The sequence below is a fragment of the Musa acuminata genome, chromosome BXJ1-3, assembly GCF_036884655.1.
Source record: "Musa acuminata AAA Group cultivar baxijiao chromosome BXJ1-3, Cavendish_Baxijiao_AAA, whole genome shotgun sequence".
Classification (NCBI taxonomy): domain Eukaryota; kingdom Viridiplantae; phylum Streptophyta; class Magnoliopsida; order Zingiberales; family Musaceae; genus Musa; species Musa acuminata.
In genome coordinates, this window is record NC_088329.1 from 914,106 (window position 1) to 934,262 (window position 20,157).

General features: G+C 40.7%; 3 protein-coding genes across 4 annotated transcripts; 2 read left to right on the forward strand and 1 right to left on the reverse strand.

Annotated features, from left to right (window-relative positions):
* The first annotated feature begins 364 nt into the window (after positions 1 to 364).
* LOC135614920 (probable isoprenylcysteine alpha-carbonyl methylesterase ICMEL1) lies at positions 365 to 12,348 on the forward strand. Its single transcript, XM_065112805.1, has 12 exons — positions 365 to 743; positions 2,553 to 2,629; positions 2,816 to 2,885; positions 2,996 to 3,076; positions 3,196 to 3,270; positions 4,240 to 4,341; positions 5,738 to 5,878; positions 8,727 to 8,792; positions 8,919 to 9,062; positions 9,726 to 9,816; positions 10,450 to 10,633; positions 11,880 to 12,348. Exons 1-11 carry the CDS (start codon positions 385 to 387, stop codon positions 10,609 to 10,611), a joined length of 1,368 nt encoding a protein of 455 aa, XP_064968877.1. The 5' UTR covers positions 365 to 384; the 3' UTR covers positions 10,612 to 10,633; positions 11,880 to 12,348.
* Positions 12,349 to 12,922: 574 nt separating this feature from the next.
* On the forward strand, positions 12,923 to 14,877 carry LOC135614926 (protein MIZU-KUSSEI 1-like). Of its 2 annotated transcripts, none has more exons than XM_065112815.1 (2): positions 12,923 to 14,223; positions 14,319 to 14,877. In XM_065112815.1, the coding sequence occupies exon 1, from the start codon at positions 13,264 to 13,266 to the stop codon at positions 14,107 to 14,109; it is 846 nt and encodes a 281-aa protein (XP_064968887.1). In that variant the 5' UTR covers positions 12,923 to 13,263; the 3' UTR covers positions 14,110 to 14,223; positions 14,319 to 14,877. The 2 variants fall into 2 exon arrangements, with proteins under 2 accessions (XP_064968887.1, XP_064968892.1); XM_065112820.1 differs by having other exon boundaries at positions 14,330 to 14,877.
* Positions 14,878 to 18,170: 3,293 nt separating this feature from the next.
* Positions 18,171 to 19,772, reverse strand: LOC135636327 (uncharacterized). Its single transcript, XM_065148014.1, has 4 exons — positions 19,246 to 19,772; positions 18,863 to 19,162; positions 18,691 to 18,756; positions 18,171 to 18,597 (listed from the first exon to the last, which is right to left on the reverse strand). Exons 1-2 carry the CDS (start codon positions 19,741 to 19,743, stop codon positions 19,010 to 19,012), a joined length of 651 nt encoding a protein of 216 aa, XP_065004086.1. The 5' UTR covers positions 19,744 to 19,772; the 3' UTR covers positions 18,171 to 18,597; positions 18,691 to 18,756; positions 18,863 to 19,009.
* Between the last annotated feature and the right edge of the window lie 385 nt (positions 19,773 to 20,157).

Below are 20,157 nucleotides of genomic sequence, written 5' to 3' on the forward strand. Positions count from 1 at the left end.
CATATTTTATCATTATGTAATTAATCACATATGGAAAAACGAGTTGAACACTTCCAATAATTGACACATTCTACGAAAATAATAATAATTAATAAATGTTAATTATTATTATTATTATTATCACCAAGATGTTAAAATTAAGGATAAATATGATTTGTTTCAAAAGAAAAAGGAACCCTTTTTCCTCGTCAACTTTGTTCGATCTCAAGGTATGATCGAACCGTCCTCCACGAAACGAACGGTCGAAGCAAGTCGATGACGGTAGTAGCGCACAACCGGTGTTTGGACAACGAGCCACGTGTCGCACTGGCAAGATGACTGAGAAGCATCGCGCCTCACCAGTATTCCGTTCCGTCCTCCCACCGCCCAATTTATTTGGCACGGATGCCACCCGTCGCCCGTCTCCCCTCCCTGTCTTCGGAGCCGGCGATGTCGCTGGAGCTCCATCCCCACGCGCCATCGCCGCAGTACGATGAGGAGGAGAAAGCCTCCCCCTCCTCCTCCTCCTCCTCCTCGGCGTCGTCGCCCGCGGCGGAGGACGCGAGACCCTTTCTCCGACGCTCGGCGTCGGCTGCTGGAGGCGGCGGGAGAAGCCGGAGGCGGAGGACCGTCAGCGAACCCTCGCTCCGATCCCTCTCCTCCCACACCTCGCGGGGCCGCTCCTTCGGTAGAGACGTCGGCCACGCTGCCGCCGAGACGTTTCTTCTTACCCGCCTCGCCATCACCCTCCTCCGCTATCTCGGGTTTCCTCCTCCACCTCCTCATCGCTTTATTTGTTCCTCGCTTCATTTTGGCTTAGGTTTAGCTTTTCTCGAATTTTTTCTGGTTTCTGAAACTATTTCCATGGAAAGTTTCTAAAGCAGTTGTAGTTTTTCTTGAATTATAGTGTTTGCAGAATTTTCTTGAATTCTTTGGCTTCTTGATACCGTTTCCATTTAAATGTTTCATTTTTCATGTTGGAGTTGATGTTCCTCTTGTCTCCACCTCTTTTAATTTCTTGAAGCATATTGTGCACCAGTTCTTGTATATTATCCAATATGAAAGATTCTTTTTCTACAATTATCGTATGTTATGTTGTCTTGTGGATAATCGATTTGTTTTAACTTGTAAGGTAAAATTTGCATGCCTTCTCATTTCATGAATGTTTCTGTGGACCAAACCCTCTGTTCGGAGAGGTACTTCTCGTGATGCGATTCAGCTGTATGTTTTTGCCTGATAAGTTTCAAGAATTTTTAAGCTTTCCGAAGCAATTTTTTCATTTAAAATATTATACTTAGTATTCTTTTTGCGCCACTTACCATGATTATAATATCCCGATAGGGTGGTCTGAGAAGTAGAACCTAAACCTCCCCATCTAAAGCTAAACATCAGACCGTCCAACAATTGCATTGTCGTTTAGTTGGGAAAATAAATAGCGTTATGATCCAATCAAAGAACCGCATGGAAACTTAATATACCCCTAAAATATCATTTCAAGAATTTCTATGTAAAGGAAACTAAAGCATTTCAGAGACCTTTATGTGAATAATAGTCTATAACCAACAAAATCTTTCCAGGTGACTAACTTAAGTATTCAGAGTCGTGTTTTGGTCAAAATGTATTTGGCTTCTGATTGATAATCTTAAAACGTGAGATTCATATCATGCACAAAGTAGAAAAATTAAAAGAAGCATCCGGGTACCATGAAAATCAATCTTAGCCAAGACATCAAAATGGAGGATAATCCTAAACCTGATGAAGAAGTAGCTATTCGTCTTGATCACAGTGAATCTTTAATTACCTGCATCGACATTTTCTTTCAGATTGTTGGTTAAGGAACCTATGTCAGTAGGAAAAAAAAGGCATTTTAAGGTTGGGGTGCTGCTATTTTTCTCACTAACTGAACTTTGAAGTTTTAAGTACTAAAACTTTTCTATAACTCAACTCTTCCCTGGACACCAAAGAATCATCAAACTTAGCATTTGGGGACGTATATTGCAGATGCTGAATGGCAATCTAATTTCTGTTAGTTGTTTCTTTGAAAGACTTGGAGGATACCTAATGTAACTAGAGATGTACAAAGGCACATAACCCATTTCTAGTATGGAAACTTCAAATACCACTATTGTTAATAAAGTCCAGTTTAGCGCTGGGTAGTTTGAATTTGAGATTATGTGTCTAACACTTTTGAACTGAGAAATATGGAAATGGACTGTGTCAGCCTCCAGTATATCTTCTTGGACTTATTTGGTTAGTCTTCAAACATAATTCTTCCATTAATTCTTTTGGGCAGAAATGCTATATCTGTGTTCATTTTGATCTGCCCTTGATGAAAATTAGCTTCTCATCAAATTTATTAATCTTGCTCAAAATTTTCTGATGAAACATTTCTTTCGAGGCATGGAGCATTTCTTGATATCTAAAATGTTGGCACACTGTTTCTTGTATATGATAAATTTTAACTATTGTAATGTACTTTATACTTGACACAATTTATTATAATTGCAATGGAGTGGAAAAGCATCCCTTTTTTAGTGTTACCCCAATGTATTGACTACTTCGTCTCTTCTCAGGGTGGGCTATAGGTGGATCACAAAGTTTCTTGCTCTTATTTGTTATGCAACTTTGCTTATGCCAGGATTTCTCCAGGGTAAGTTCTGTACTAATGGCTGATTTCTAAAAATATTCTGAAGCACAAAGACTTGGCAACCAATTATATTGTTCTAGCTACTTTGTGTTTCTAGATGATAATAACTCCAGCTTCATCAAAAAGTTCAAACGGATGTAACATATAATGTCACTTACTCTAACCAAAACTACGTGTTGCTTGTTATAGTTGGATATTATTATTTCTTCTCAAGTCAGGTACGTAGAAGCATTATATATGGAGATCGGCCAAGAAATCGGTATGTCATCACTGGGAACTTGATTAAAATTTATCTCATACTCATCTTTCTTGAGTTGTTGATACATATGCTGATTCCCTTTTGGAATTGATTAGAATATACTGTTGCAGATTAGATCTCTATTTACCGACAAAAGTTGATGGTTTGAAACCAGTTGTTGCATTTGTTACTGGAGGAGCGTGGATTATCGGGTGAGTGCTAATATATGTGGTAAACAGGAAAACTTGGTAACTTGGGTCTTGTTTCTGACAGGTTGTTGTTCTGAAAATTACTTAAATCTCAGTCCCTTGCTTCTTGAAATTTTGTGCAGTTATAAAGCTTGGGGTGCACTTTTAGGAAGGCGGTTGGCAGAAAGAGGCATCATAGTGGCATGCATAGATTATAGGTATGTCGTTCAGACTCTGCCATACTGAAGAACAAAAATTGCCCTTATCTACATACTATTGTTGGGCATGTGTAATTACATAAAATTGCTGCATAGGGGTGTTGTTGGCCAAGCTTGATCATGCCTATACGTGTTCAACCTTGGCATGAATTTGTTTCACGCTTAAATAAATGGTCAAGCTTGGCTTGTTACATAATTGGTGGAGGCTAACTCTGAATCTAGTTGAGCTCAATCATGTATCAAGTGATCTCCTAAGCTAAATTGAGCTCCTTTCATGTTTTTCAAAAGAACTTGAATTTGTCAAGTTTTTATCGTGGCAGTACATTTAGGATCTTTCTGAAATTAATTTCTCACCTAGTTTGCTATTAAAACTCAGCTTATTCAAGCTTGCAACCAAGCCGAGCTCAAGTTGTTTAAGGGGCTTTGTTCAATAACTAAATGCACTGCCATGAAAAAAATTGACAAAATATCATTTATTCCCTTATGATTACAAAAAGTAGGGGTGTTCTTATCACTGAGAAGGTTACCCAGCATACATGGCTCTTGTCAATGTAGGTCTAGGGCACCTTACAATTGCAGCAGAGAGTGCTTTTCTGAAACTTGAACCCTGATACTAGAAATAAAGAAGAAGAAAAGATCGAGCATGTGATCAGCATTTAATTCAACTTTAATGAAGTATTAAAGCTGCAAACAAAAAATTGATTGGATCAAATGAGAGGGGAGAAGAAATGTGATATATGATTTGGTTTCTTAAGAGAGTAGTTTTTTTTTTCGGCCAGGATTCTCTCTCAATCCTAAGCAACCTCCTATATTCTTCTGCCTTAGCTCATGATTACATATTGATTCTTTTTCTGGGAACTTGTGGGCATTGTTTACAGTGACCTTACCATCTTATGGTAAGGATACGCTGTAGTGCTCATTCGTGGTCTTGTACCGTACCTACATATCTAGTATGACATCTTTGTACAGAAATTTCCCTCAAGGAACCATCAGCGATATGGTGGAGGATGCATCTCAAGGCATCTCATTCGTGTGCAATAACATTGGAAGTTATGGAGGCGATCCAAACAGGTAAAAGGATCTGTTTCTCACAGCAACAGTAGGCATCAAACATCTGATCTTGTGTATGCTAAATTTTGGGAGGATATTATTCAAAGGTTTTCCACCATGAAGTCCCAATTTCATGAAGGGCCCTTGACATTCTAGAATTGTGAAGCATGAAATATATGGATCACCATAAGACGTTAATGGAATGAATGCCAAATTTGTGCTAGTACCATGTTACATCTTATATTTTGTTGACTGAAGATTGTCTTGCTTTGGTGCATGGCATGCAAAGAAGGATACAAGGCATAATATTACTTTTTTGGTATGAAGATGTGCTCATGGTTTTTCCCGATTCTTTTGCTAAATGGATTCACTGATATGTCATAAAAGAATTTGTTAAATGAACCTCATCATTAGGCTTTAGAATGGCATACTTGTGAATTTCTTTTTCTTTTTTTTTGCTATAAAAGTTCTATAAGTTTTTTTTTTCAGTTCAGGGTTACATTTATATGTTGTACTAAATTTAGATTAAGCAAGACTTGCTGGACTTGGTAAATGTATTACTTTCTTTTTTTAGCTGTTGATTAAAAATTTCAATGTCATGTTAATCTTTGTGAAAGGAATTTGTCCTGGGTGTGTCAGAAGGGAAATTTTAGGGGCTTTATTGGGACAAATATATCTAAGAGGTTTTATTTACCTTGTAAGATATATGCTTATGGTGTCCTCAGATCAATATAACATAATTGGAATATAGGGTGCAATATAAGAAATAATCAGATGGGTTTAGCAAAGAAGGAGATAGTCAAAGTTGACAACTAATTTCTTTTTGGTATGGTTTTCTGCAAATGCCCCTTTATACATTTGAGTATCTCATTCATATTTATTGAAAAGGAGGCAATGCCTCGTATATTTACAAGGTATGAATACAAGTACCTAGTAAAGCAGGTAAAAAAGTAAAAGAGAACGAAAGAAACACTAAATAAAGGATTACATGTCAATTTTTATCAAAAACAGAAAATTGCCATACCTATCTAGCGATACTACTATAATTTCAAGCCATACTATTTGGAACATCTGTAATTTTATTCCCAACAAACCATCCAGATCAACACTCTGATTTTTTATGCTACAGTTAGAAAGATGTTCAGGAAGTAAACATTTATGAAACCAGCGTAAGATGCCAAAGTTGTCCATCTATGTAGTAAATGCACAAGTTCAGAAAAGTTGCTTGCTATTTTCATCTTCACTTCTGCACACATAATCTTGAGATGCTGATATCCTTTCTTAACCAAGTTGGCTGTAAGTTTCCTTTGAATTTTCTAAGCATTAATTTGTAAATATTCTGTTTTTGTACCAAATTTTTCATGGTCCCTGAGAAAGAATTTTCTATTAACTTGTCATTCCATTTTTTTCTGCAAAGGATCTATTTGATTGGACAATCTGCGGGTGCACATATTGCTGCTTGCACTATTCTTGATCAGGCAATTAAAGAATGTGGAGAAAGAGAGTGCACATCATGGAGTGTCTCACAAATAAAAGCATACTTTGGTATATCTGGGGGGTAAATCTCTTCATTGTTTGTATCTGTATGTTTTTATTTACCTCAATAATGTTCTATTTGTACTAGGGCTTGCAGCCTCAGCTATCAGTATCTTTTTCTGGTTTCTTGTAGAAGTGATGGCTTCAAACTTGCATATTTTAGGTTATCTATGATCTGTGTGTGGTGCTGTATGAGGTTTCAGAATGATAATGCACTCACATTCATCGGCTTATATCACTTATCTGCAACTAGGAATGCTTGAATTGTAACTGCAGGCATTTTACAAAGTACATATGTATAGTGGCTTTCATTTCTACTCTAGCTTGTACTTTCACCGGCAACAATCAGTTATTCTCCATTTCGCCTCGTATTCAAGTTGCCCATGAGTTTAAATGCTAGATTTTCAAACAGAGTGCAAAGTGCAAGCTTTAGATGCAACCAAGTGAACTGTAGATTGAATCAGAAACACAACCAATTAAACCTTTAAATTCTTAAGCTGCTTCTATTGACTTCCAATTCCATGGAGTATATCCAAGTTGCCCATGAGTTTACATTCTTAGGCCTGACCAAGTCACACCTCAATGTCATTAAATTGGAACTTCCATGCTATTATACATGTATTTTTTTTTAATATACAAATGTTAGATATGAAAAGAATTATGCACTTTTCACAATCAAATGATGTGAAATAGAGCGAATGCCTTCAATTGACTACTTGAAAAGAAATTTGCGTAGTACCAAGATAACTGTCTTTTAATTGGTCTCTTTTCTTTATTACTCTCAATTTCTCAAATCTTTTTCTTTTGAGATTTTAAAATCATGCTTCAAAGCAAGGATCGTCGTTTTGGGTACTATATCCATTTCGGTAATCTGTCAAACTAGTACATACTGGTCAATACTGGTGTACCGGTGATGGTGAACCGGTATGCACTGGTGTTTCGAAGAGGAAGAAAAAGAGAGAGAAAAGAAAGGGGCGGTGGAGGAATAGCGGAAGAAGGAGAAAGGAGGAGGAAGGAAGAAGGAACAAGAGGAAACAGTGGAGGAGGAAGAAGAAGAAATGGTGGAGGAGGAAGAAGGAAGAAAAGGAGAAGAGGTGGGAGCGTACTTAGGAAGAAGGAGCACGACAGCAACAGTGTTGGCAGCGTCATCACGAAACAATGGCAATGGGAAAGCAGCAACAATGACAGCAGCATTGAATGTGAGAAGAGCACGTTCATGAGCCCTAATTTTTATTTTAGGATTTTTTTTTAATGCCAAGTTGGCTGGGTCCCACCGCTGTTCTCTATTTTTTATTATTTTTACCAGATTGGGCTGCTTGGAACAGGGGTGGTCTGCGTACTGTCCCACGCTCGGACATAGCTTTTACAAGAGCCAAACTCATAGCTTATTAGCTTTGACGGCTCCATGCTGTTTGCGTCGTAAAAAACGGATATCTCCTTTTTCCCAGACAGGAAAGCATAATGAAGTTAAGTAAAGTAAACACACTTATTCAAATAGAAGTTCATTAATCCAGAATATTAGTGTAACATCCTTAGCTTATTTATCGGGGGTATGATCGACACCAGTACAAACTCATAAAGGACCTTCAGCCAGCGCTAAGACCATCACAGGCAAAAACTAACCCTCTATCTTATGTTTTGCTTTGTCTTTATCTCCCAAGATTAGAGGATTCTCCTTCTTTGTACATTAGTGAGGGGATAGATCCGGACAAGCACTGCCACAGGAACAGTGCCATTATGCTATAGGTGTCGGCGATAGAAGAAAGAGGAGTTTATTAGAAGAAGCCGCTCGACAAGAGGGTTCGATAATAGGGTACTGTCGATGAAGATCCAAAAAGCCTTTATGCATGCATCTCCGTACAAGAAGCCGCTCGACAAGAGGGTTCGGACCGGTATGTACCACCCGTTTCGTACCATTTTGGGTGGTACAATAATCCTTGCTTCAAGGTACGTAGTGGATATTGAACTTGTAACAAAAAAAGCAACCCCGACTAGATTAAGCTAAATATAGCTAATTCAGTTTATGTGCATTTGAATTCTTCTCCTAACAGGCATTCTTCTTTTCCTTCTAGGCTGCCGCTCATGAACTACATTACTTTTCCTAATTATTCCCTCACCCTTTATAACTATTCGCAGTCCAATAGTTTTAGCTTTTAATTGTTGTTGCGCCTCTTATAAAAAAGTAAGAATTACACAAGGCAGCAGCTCATATTAATAGAAACTAGAAAATATTTTAAAATTTTAAAACTGTTTTAACCAGTTTTTCAATATATGTCAATTTCAACTCGTGTATAGAATTTTTCTTTTCTTTCTTCGTTGAGAAAGACATCTTTTCAAGTGACATGGTGTCAACAAGGAATAAAAAATTATACTGTTCAGCATGTGTATCATGGGCCAATTTATTTTACTGTTTCTCCAGAACATTTAAAGCGACAATGAGCTCTTCTCATCGAAGTTTGGGATTTTATGAACCATGTTAGTGAAGTGTTGGACTTTTTTATATAGATTTTAGAAATATTACTATTTTATTGCTGAATGATAAGACATTTATGTAACAACTATGAGGTTTTCTGTTTGAGAATCTGACGGATGAACAAATAGAAATATTAAAGTGGTCAATTTGCTAATAAACAATTTGCATCTCTTAATGTTACATCCATCATGCTTTTTTCTTAAAAGTATTGGACTTTCTACATATGTTCACTACTTGGAACTCAACAGGACCCATCCTGGAATGCAGGCTACACAGTGAAAGCATGCCTTGAGTGCTTTTCACAATTGGTTAATTTGCATGAGTCTTTATATATTTTCTAGAGAAACACAAAGGCATATTTATCTTAAAGATTTATTTCAAAAACTTTCATTGGCAGGTATAACATGCTTGAGTTGGTCGATCATTTCCATAGTCGTGGCCTGTACCGGTCTATTTTTCTAAGGTATTAATTAATTGTATTCTGTTGTATATCGATATTATCTTGTATTATTCTTTTGATGTCTTTTTGTTTCTCAAAACATTCTTTGCATTACCAGTAATCAGAATGTTCTTATATTATCTGTCCCAGCATAATGGAAGGGGAGCAAAACTTGTGGCGTTTTTCTCCTGAAGTTCTGGTCCAGGATTCTAGTATTAAACATGCCATATCTTTGCTGCCTCATGTCATCCTGTTTCATGGAACAAGTGATCAATCTATACCATCAACTGCCAGGTTGGTTTACAGGAATTGCTAGGATAATGAAATCTATATGCCGTGGCTGATGCTTCTTAGACCCTTGGCTTGAGTAGATGCTTACAAAAATTAGAAGCAGACAAAATGTGACCATAATTATAACCATGCAACAGATCTCATTCTAAATTTAGTTTTACTTTTAACAAACTGTAATTTCTTCCCTTAATCCATTTAGTTGTGCTTGTTTTCAGAAGGAAACGTATACTTTTTGGTTAATAATATACTGACCTAGATGCAAAATGCTCCTTGTATGAAGAAATCAGTGATAAATTACTCGTGCCTTATTATTGTAATTGAGATGGCATATTACTTTTGCTCTTAACCAGGAACTAGTTGTCTTAGTTTTCTCTTTTTAGCTTTCCATAATTTTACACACTTAATGTTGTGGTGCTTTATTGGCAAACAAGTTGAGGCCTGAACATGAGGTCTTTGGAGATGATGATTGGTCTACTAGAATTATATTACTGTTGACCTTGATTTTTGTCAGATGTCACCTTATTTTACTGTGAGCTTTCATGTCTTCTGAAAGAGTTTTCTTCTCCTGTATGTCTTTTATGCAACAATATGCTGTCACTCTGCAGACTATGGTTTTCCTAACCTAATATCCATCGTTACTGAATATGAATAGACTGTTATTTGCAGCAAAAAGTTTGTTGATACCCTTCACAGTGTTGGTGCTAAGGTTGACATCGTTTTATTTGAAGGAAAAACTCACACAGATCTGTTTCTTCAGGTAATAACAGATGGCTATTTCAATGATTCTGATATGGTGGAGTTGCACACTAATACTCGTACATCTATTGAAGCTTAATCTTCTCTGAATGATTCTTCATTCAACAGTTTGTCTACAATGTTAAGGAATATGGAAATAAAATGTAATTATGCATACGTTATCTACATAAATTGCTACAGATTATGGTTACGAGTCATAATATTTACTTACTAGATGTGAGCATCTGTACTTGTTCACTTGGAAGTTATTATTAACAAAATAATATTCTTAAAAAAGATGAAAGCTGTTGATTTCACAGTAAGAGAAGATGAAATGAAATGTTTACTTAGAGATGTCGAACTCGCCACAGTCTGTTCAGTCACTTAATTTAGCTGTCTAGTTCAATCTTTGAACCATTAAAAAAAAATCAAGAACAAAGAAAAAGGAGTTATAGCATGGAGAGAAGCATCCATTCTTCATAGTGATGACTGAAGACTGTTATAGCAGATGAAAAATGGTGCAATTAATTGTGATTCATCTGAAAAAATGCCCTTTCAGTTATATACAGCCAAGAAGCATTAGTTGTTTTCTTTTCTGTGGTTACTAATTAGGGATACTTTATTTAACATTTTCCTTAATTAACTGGCATTTTAGGATCCTCTTAGAGGGGGAAAGGATGAACTGCTGGAACATATTGCTGCAGTCATTTATGGTGGTGTTGCAGCTGCACATGCCCATATATCTGTAGCACCCTTGCCACGTCGTCTTGTTCCTGAATTCATGTTGCAGCTGGCTCGCAAAATAAGTCCCTTCTAGAAATTCATGTTTCAATTACAAGGTAATTATTCAACTTTAGAGGGTCATATTTACCCATGCACTAACATGTGTCTTGTTTGCGATCTATGAAAATTGCTTGCATATTTTGGTAATTTTTATGTTCTCAAGTTGATCCTGCCAATGATAACCCTATAGACTTTCAAAGTTGTGCTCATATTGGTGTAACTTCCCCTGTGTTTCCATTTGTCATCAGTGTAGTTTCTAAATACCCCAAATTGTTTATAGATTTCAAAGCATTTACTTGAGTATATAATCTTAATGATCGAAAACATTGGAAATTCGTGGGTAGTGACAAATAGTGTTTGATTATAATATACTAAAGAAAATGATTCTACTTGTGATGCTTTCGTTGTTCCAGTTATGAAGTGGAAAATATATGTCCCTGTGATTACTTTATACAAAAAGTTGCCGTCTTAGGTGTGTCTGTTTTCTTATGAAATTTTGTGCAGAAGCTTTTGTTTTTCCCATTGCAAATAAGGGTCCTTTGCTTATGCAAGAAAAGCTTCAGCTTTGGTTTTCTTCATTTAGGAGGGAGCATACTTGCCCACAGAGCAAGCTAATGAAAGTATGCTATTTAACCAGTCTCATTTTCTATATTAGAAGATGATTTTCTATATGCAACATTACTCTTGCTTTCATTATAATGAGAAGGTAGATATTAGGACATCAGTTTCAATCAAAACTAAACTTGTCTATTTCTAATGTAATCTTCTTTGGTAAACTTCAATTATTTGTGTCTGGCATGCATATTCAAAGTAGGCCATGCCTTTTCATTTCCTGTTGTCCTTTACCAGCAGTCAAGGTTAAAGAGGAAACAAATTTTTTTTTTTCTTGTGGAAGCGTGGTCGATTTGTTTTGTTACCCTGCAATATATATTTTCCGCACTAAACAATAGATATTTGCGGTTGGTAGGTTATCGGCTTGGCATGATGTTTGCAGACAGATCAAACTCTAACATAGTCTAGTTTGACTCAGTAAAAAAAAAAAAAAGACTCCACTCATGGTGTGCATGAACAAACATTAACATAGTCCAGTTTGATTATGTTCAATTAGAAAATATCTCGATTACAGGACAAATAATATAAATCATGTAATACATATTCTACATTACAGATCTTAGATCTAATTCTACCAAATATAATGTCTATTCGTTGCAACTGTATATTTGAAACCATTGTCACTGTTCATCTCTGGCTCATATAAAGGCCATGTGTGAGATGCTAACCCTGGATTTCTTTTGTTTGCAGTTGGAGAGGCCACATATCTGGTGGTTGGCGTGGCACGTGATCCCACCTATGCTTTTGTCTCAATGTTGGCTGGCGCTGTGCTTTGGCTCTTTGCACCTCCATGATCTAACTCTTACGATGCACTTCTTCGTCTCAATGTTTCTTGCTTCTCCACACTGATCTACTCACATCAACGTGGGGAGCGTCTGCAAGAAATTGAGGCAGTATGACTACAACCATCAATGAAACCGATCTCCATTTAACTTGAAACAACTGATGGCTACACCATGGCTTCTGTTTCCGGCATTTCATATGTATAAGTACATGTAGTTGTTCAGTATGGTGAAAAGAGTCTCATCTGTTTCCAGCATTTGATGTGTAGGTGGAAAACCAGAAGTAGGTTAAGAAGGTCACCATGCTGAAAGTGATACGAGAAACAGAGCACAGTATTTTACGGAAGGATATAAATTCTCAAACATGTTTGAGTTCATAGAGCACAGTATTTTATTTTACCTGCTGCTGCTGCTGCTGCTGCTTTGGGCTAAAGAGTAGATGATTTATCTGATATTTGAGTTGCTTGTTCATTGTGTAATATATATATATATATATATATATATATATATATATATATATATATATATATGTATATATATATAGTGATTCAATCAACATGTCGACAGGTCAACCAACCTCGGTGGATATACCAAACGCTACGTCGCAGACTTCAGCTGCGGAGAATGAATGGATTCATTCGGTGGGTTGCAAATGCTAAAATGAGTATTTGCGGGAGCAGTAGCTCTGCTGCTCATCCAACCCTGGAAGGGCCAACCAACCGTATGATGTCGCTGTGCCCACATCAACTCCATTTCACAGCATTTAAAGCATTCCAGCCGATGGGGACCTACATGTCTGTACCGACGCCCGAGTCTCTCCATAACGCTGCTGCCGTTGGCTCCATCGGTGGGCTCACCAACAGTACCAGGTTGAGCTCCATGGTCGGTTGGTGTGGCTCATTCATGAGCCTCTCTCTCTCTCAAACACACACACACACACACACACACACACAGTAAATCGGGAGCGGACGAGGGATGGGTGCCCGCCGAGACGATGATATCTCTTCATGGCTTTCAGTCTTCCGACCCTCTCATATGCACTTGCAGTTGTGTGGGGGCGGCCACCAGCCTTACTTTTGTCAGGATTCTGGGGACGATCCCCAGCCTGCCTTGGAGGAGGACGGCATGCTCTCACCGATGCATGGATATGGGACACGGATGAGCCCACCGAGTCGTGGAGAGAGTGAGAGAGAGAGAGAGCGCGAAAAGAGGAGTGACAACACGCCATAAAGCAACCCTACTCCTTCCTAGCTTTCACCACTCCCCTCTTTCTTACTCCTCCCAAGTCCTTGATGAGGACCATCGACATGGGAAGAAGCACTCCTCGTGACTCCCCGTCCTCCCCTTTCTCTTCCTCCTCCACCAGAAGACACTTCCAGTGGAGGATAAACAAGTGTCCCAAGGAAGGAGCAGCTGAGAGGAAGGAGCGAGATGACCAGCCGGATGAAGAGAAAGCCGCTCCCTCTTTCTTGGCCTCCTCCTCATCCTGTCCTTGCCGAGAAGAGACGGCCGCCGCTGCTGTGCCCAAGAAGAAGAGGACTGCTTCGGTCGCAGACGCTGCGGTCTCCAGGCTTCGGTCGCTTCTCGCGGCCGCGCCTTTCCTCCGCCGGAACCGGATGGCGGGCCTCGGCGCCCACGTCACGGGGACGCTCTACGGGCACCGGCGCGGCCACGTCCACCTCGCCTTCCAGGCGGACAGCAAGTCGTGCCCGGTGGTGCTGGTCGAGCTGGCCACGGCCACGAGCGCGCTCGTGCGCGAGATGGCCTCCGGCCTGGTGAGGATCTCGCTCGAGTGCGAGCGCAAGTCAGGCGGTGGCGGTGAGAAGGCGGAGACGACAACGGCGACGAGGCTGGTGGAGGAGCCGCTCTGGCGGGCGTACGTCAACGGCAAGAAGTGCGGGTTCGCGGTGCAGCGCGACTGCGGGCCGTCGGACTGGAAGGTACTGAGGGCCGTCGAGCCGGTGTCCATGGGGGCCGGTGTGATCCCAGGCGACGGCGGCAGCACCGACAGGGATGTGATGTACATGCGAGCAAGGTTTGAGAGGGTGGTCGGCTCCAAAGACTCGGAGGCCTTCTACATGATGAACCCCGACAACAACGGCGGCCCTGAGCTCAGTGTCTATCTTCTCAGAGTCTAACAACATCAGACTCTGCTGCTTTGTTTGTGATAATAGCCAAACTCCTTAACATTAAAGTGTAATCTACAGGTTGTGCTTAGGGTGGGATGAGTCGCCTTTCTACTTCTTCACTGGGTATTGTAATCCGTCCTCTGTTACTGCTCACTGTGAACATAAATCTGCACTGGCTTTTTCCAAGGAAAGCTTCGGCACGGTCTTTTACTTCGCAGCTTGTTTACAGATCATGGCAAGCGTATCACTCGACTGTCAAGTAGAAGAAGAGGAGCTTCCTATGTTGTTTCGCTTCGGAAGATGATTCCAGTAGATTTCACAGGGTCTTGTCTCTGCCAAACAGCCAGAGGAATACAGAAACCTCCATTGCAGACGCTCCTCAATCATTGCTGCTGATGCTGCTGCTGCTGCTGCTGCTGCTGCCAATTTGAAATGTTAAAGAGGTTTAATGGCAGAAGAGCTCCCACTTTGCTAAGGCCAAACAAAGTCCATTAAGGATTTCTGCAAGCATCATGATGATTGCAACCTGCTTTTCTAAAGCTGTAGCAGCAGCAGCAGCATAAAGTGTGACTTGTGTGGTGCTTTCTTCTTCTCCTCCTCCTCCTTGGATGCAACAAATCTTTGTCGTTGGTCAAAGTTTTCACATTTGATTCCCTGTAAGCTGCTCTTCAGTACCATCCAACCCTCATTATTTAGGGTACTATGATGTCAGAACAAGAAGCATCTTATTATTGTATGAAGCCTCATCGGATCCATTTTACCGCACGGCTTTTGCCACATATCGTGCAGTGTGATGGACGCAACTCAACTTGTTCTTCTAGCTTTGCTTGGATTTTAGCTTCCTCCATGAATAAATACAATGGAGTAAAAGATCTATTGAATTAGGACAATATAGTTATTAACTTTACATCTCCTTTTCTTTGAAAGAGTAAAAGATAATAGACTACAAAATATCCCTTCTTTTAGTGCTTTGTATCTTCCCCTATATTACAGTTGCTGCTATATGAACAGCTTTGATTGGGTTTGGGGATGATGAAGCCACACACTCTCAGTGTCTCTGTAATAACCAGTAAAGATGGTAAATTTCTTGCATGATTATAGTCTAACAAGGACATGATGTATATCTATATATATATATATATATATATATATATAGAGAGAGAGAGAGAGAGAGAGAGAGAGAGAGATAGATCCACATGAGACAATTCTGGGGACCATATTTGCACAGATTAATGTCATGTTATTGTCAGGTAGGCACCTCCACATCATGTATCATCCTCAAGAAGATATCTTCTAATAAATATTTCAAAATAATATTAAAAAAAATTATGTTGTTCTTGTCAATCACCAATAGCAGATAGCAAGAGAACAATATTAAAAGTTAATAATAATAAAATCAATTAAAAAAATAGTCGAAACAAGATTTAGCTGGTCTATGAGCTTCCTCTGCTTTCTCCTACTCTACTGGGGTGGGTGGTTCATCAAACAGACTCCACAGCTGCAGCCATTCCATTAGGATCATCCTCCCTCGGTACAAGTTGCCAGCCTTGAAGGGAGGGACAGAGAGTGACCAGTGCTGGGTACATCAGAGACCAACAAATCCCAGAGATTCCACCTCGGTTCTCGTGCTCCGTGGATCATCACCGTGCAACCCAACACTGTTGTAGAGCTCTCCATGGGAACACGCTCTTCAGCTGCTGCCTCGAGAATTCTTCGTCTTGGTGGAGGATTCAAACAAAGCTCGGGCTTCCGCTTTGCGACTACATTAGTCTGTCGCTCGGAGCCTCTGCAATCATTGCCATGAATTCTGTGGCATGCAAAACTCATATGTGCTCGAATCCCGTTAAAGTGGCTCCTCTAAAATTTCCAGAGAGCAGTAAAGTGGGTGACGACCATGGAATTGGAGTTGCACTGTGCAATGCAATGCAATGCAATGCAATGCAATGCAGCACTTCAATTTCAAGTCGCCTTTGTATCAATCATCATGCGTTACACAGCCTTCTGTGTGGGGGGAAATTAGCATCTCTGCTTTATGCCTTTTTCTTTTTTATTTCTCTTTTCCCTTCCTTTTACCCTTTTTTTTTTCTTTGGATATATTAATTCTTTGTGAGTACAAATCGAGCAGTTGTGGTCGGCTCACAGTCCAAATACTAACTTTGGGCTCCATTAATGGACGCCATGGGCCGGGCCTTATAGTTATAAGCAAGACCCATAACCCGTTGGTATGAACACCGATTGTGTGCTTACCGTGCACAAGTCCAGCGACAAAGAGGGCCAAAAAAAAATTTTTTGGCGTCAAATCCTTGATGTTCCGCTTCCTTACTATCACCGAAGGTGACCGGAATCCAGAATTTACTATTTTGTCCTCCGCGACTATTACCCTACAGGCAAGACCCATAAACTGTTGGTATGAACACCGCCTGTGTGCTTACCGTGAACAAGTCCAGCGACAAAGAGGGCCAAAAACAATTTTTTGGCATCAAATCCTTGATGTTCCGCTTTCTTACTTACACCGGAGGTGACCGGAATCTTGAACTTACGACCTTGTCCTCCACGACTATTACCTTACAAGCAAGACCCTAGAAACGGTGGTATGAACACCGCTTGTGTGCTTACCGTGCACAAGTCCACGACAAAGAGGGCCAAAAATAATTTTTTTGGCGTCAAATCCTTGATGTTCCGCTTTATTACTATCACCGATGGTGACCCGAAACTTGAATTTACGATTTTGTCCTCACGACTTTTAACTTACAACAAGCAAGACCCCTAAACCGTTGGTACGCACACCGCTTTGGGCTTACCGTGCACGAGTCCGACGACAAAGAAGGCCAAAAACAATTTTTTTGGCGTCAAATTCTTGATGTTCCGCTTTATTACTATCACCGATGGTGACTGGAATCTTGAATTTACGATTTTGTCCTCCACGATAACTTACAAGTAAGACCCCTAAACCGTTGGTATGCACACCGCTTGTGTGCTTACCGTGCACGAGTCCAGCGACAAAGAGGGCCAAAAGAAATTATTTTGGCGTCAAATCCTTGATGCTCCGCTTTCTTACTCTCACTGATGGTGACCGAAATCCGGAATTTACGATTTTGTCCTCCACGACTATTACCTTACAAGCAAGACCCATAAACTGTTGGTATGAACACCGCCTGTGTGCTTACCGTGCACAAGTCCAGCGACAAAGAGGGCCAAAAAAAATTCTTTTGGCGTCAAATCCTTAACGTTCCGCTGTCTTACCAGCACCGGAGGTCACCGGAATCTTCAAACTTGCAGTCTTGTCCTCCACACCTCATCCCTGCGACCTGCTAATGCCGTCGTCTGTGACGCGACGAGGAAGAAAGGAGGAGTTGCAGATCAAACGTGGGATCTCTCCGATTGGTGCGTGTTAATGTGGAATCCGATGACAAGCTATCCCCACACGTGTGTGACCGAAGAGGTTTCTACGTTGTGGAGCTGAGATAGAACGTAAAAACAAGGGAAGTCACGTCTACATTATTATTATTATTATTATTATTTACTCCTTTGCTACGTGCAAAGAGATGGGTTCAGATACAAAAGATAGATAGTGAGGTCCATCACACATCACATGGTTTGGAAGTCTGGAAGAGAAATAGAGCAGATGTTGATTCTGATACTAACTGTACGATCCAATAAACACACCCTATTCGTCTCTTCTTTCATCTCAGAAGTCAGAACAATACTTTGCGAATGACTCGTGAATCTATTTTGATTGAGTTGTCGGGTAGATTCGTATGCAGTAGAATTTGGTAGCGAATGAAAAATATAAATTAGATTTCTCATCAATCGATTCGATTGCTGCCCTCAATCAATTTCAGTTTTACATCTAAAACGATCGATATACCAGCTCGAAAGCTGATCCGATCGATCGATCGATCGATCGATCATGTGGTCTGTAGCTCCACACGACGCAAATCACGGTGGCCGGTTCCCCAGAAGAAACATGTGTTGCTTTTGTTGGTTCTTGAGCTAGGGATTAAATGGTTTGTCGCTGGTACTGCTTGCTGCACCTCCCGTGCTACGTACCCTTATTGATGGAGGTCAGCCGATCGATATATTCCTTCATTTAGTAGTTGACATTTAGCTCTTGTGGATTAGAGACAACACTGTACATAAAATCCTTATTCTATTCCACTAATAGCTCGGCTTGGATCCTTGTGCTGCCAATAATTTCACAGCAGAAAATGGAGTCTTCTTCTCTACAAATTGACAAGGTAGACACAAAAAGGCCAAATTCATTGCACTGATGAATTCAGTTAGCATTACATCTGAGTCACAAATGAAAAGGGAGGAAGAAATGGGAAAGGGAACAAGTCCTTCCTAGCTTCAAACCATGGCTGTTTTTGGTCACTGCTTACACTTGCGGTTCCTGTCTCCGTGAGAGGATAAGATGGCATCGATGGCTTCCTTTGGTTGCCCAACATCCGGTGCTTTCCCCCCTTGCGCCGGCCAGAACTCATCAGTTGCCAACACCTGCATGGGAGTGATTCAAAGGCCTCATTCATTTATTTCATGCCGAAGAAAAATATTGTTCGGAAGGAAAACATCAGTGTCTGATCTCGCTACCTTCACTTGCAACTGAAGGAACTTCACGTAGCTAATCGCTTTCTCTAGCATGGTCACCAAATCAACCTACGTAGATTTTAATGGAGAACACATGCGGCAGCTATTAGTGCTAATCAGACAACCGTGCATGAAACAGAACTAGGAACGCGATTAGATGTGAAGGGGGACAAACCTTTGCGCCATCGGGAACGAGGCCTTGTAGAACTTTGAGCCGCTCACTGATCCGTTCCCTCCGGTTCTGCAACAAGGACGCATCTGTTAGTCGACCTAATCTGCGAGTTACGTCCGAGTGATTGATTCTTGGTCATGTTCTTGACCATCAAGCCATATTACTGAACCCGATGGAGACGGGGCAGATGAATGAGAACACCTTTGCTGCAATACTCTGAGGATCCTCGGATGGGCTAGACTTGTCTTTGGTCTTCCTAGCATTACCGCACTGCTTCTTGGGACTTTGCATATCACATGCGTACTGCATCATTGAACCCAAGAAACCAACCACTTCATTAATCGGGTTACCTTAGTAAGCATCAGCATGATCAAATCTACAAATACCGTGCGCGGGCGCTTTTGCTCCATGCTTTCTTGAAGGCCATCAACAGCAGCTGCTGCACGGGGCTTCTCCTTCACGGGGCTTCTTACCGAACCATACCCGCTTTCCAGCTCCTGAATCAGCCCGGAATCGGCAGTTCGGCGCGTGATATCAGGGCGATTCAACTGGCAATTCTGACCCATGGCGTCAATCCAGGCAGCGCATTCGCCCTCGTCGTCGCCTTGCTCGAAACTAAGCACCCAAGCGTTGGAGTAGGCCCAGTGTTCGGATGAGGTGGTTCTACAGTCGATGAAAGAGAGGACTTCTTGGGGCGGGGAATTCATCGTACCATGCACGTACGCAGTGCTGGACGAATTGCCAGGGTCTGATAGGAAAGGAAGAAGACTGCCAGTGTAGCTCCCGAAGGAATCAGACGTTTCTCCCTCTCGGAGCATCATACCGAATAGCTCAAGCGGGCACACTTGTGAGCCTTCTCGATTACGATCTTTTGCGAGGGACATGAAGAGGTGTGAAATCTGCTGAGTAACACAAGGGAGAGGAGAGGTGATTTGCTACTTGTGGTGGTGCTGTTCTTGCATGTTGTTATATACGCATGCATCGAGTCGCGCCTCATATAATTAAAGTGCATGTGGGTGAGATTCTGTATATGATCAGAATTAAATGCAACTTAGCAGTTGCATGTAACTTTGCGAGGAGTCGTTAGGTGGCATGAAAAGAATGAATGGAGGAGAGTTGGAAGCAAAAGGGACGCCGGAAGTCTGGGAATCCCATGTGAGTTCCTCCTTCCTTTCTCATCACTTCCACAACCCTGGATCGAGTGGCCATGAATATAAATCTTGTGGTCATCCCCTCGAGACATGTTTGATTCTAGACATTACACTCGGAAGCTTCTAATGCTGAGTTTCTTCTACTCA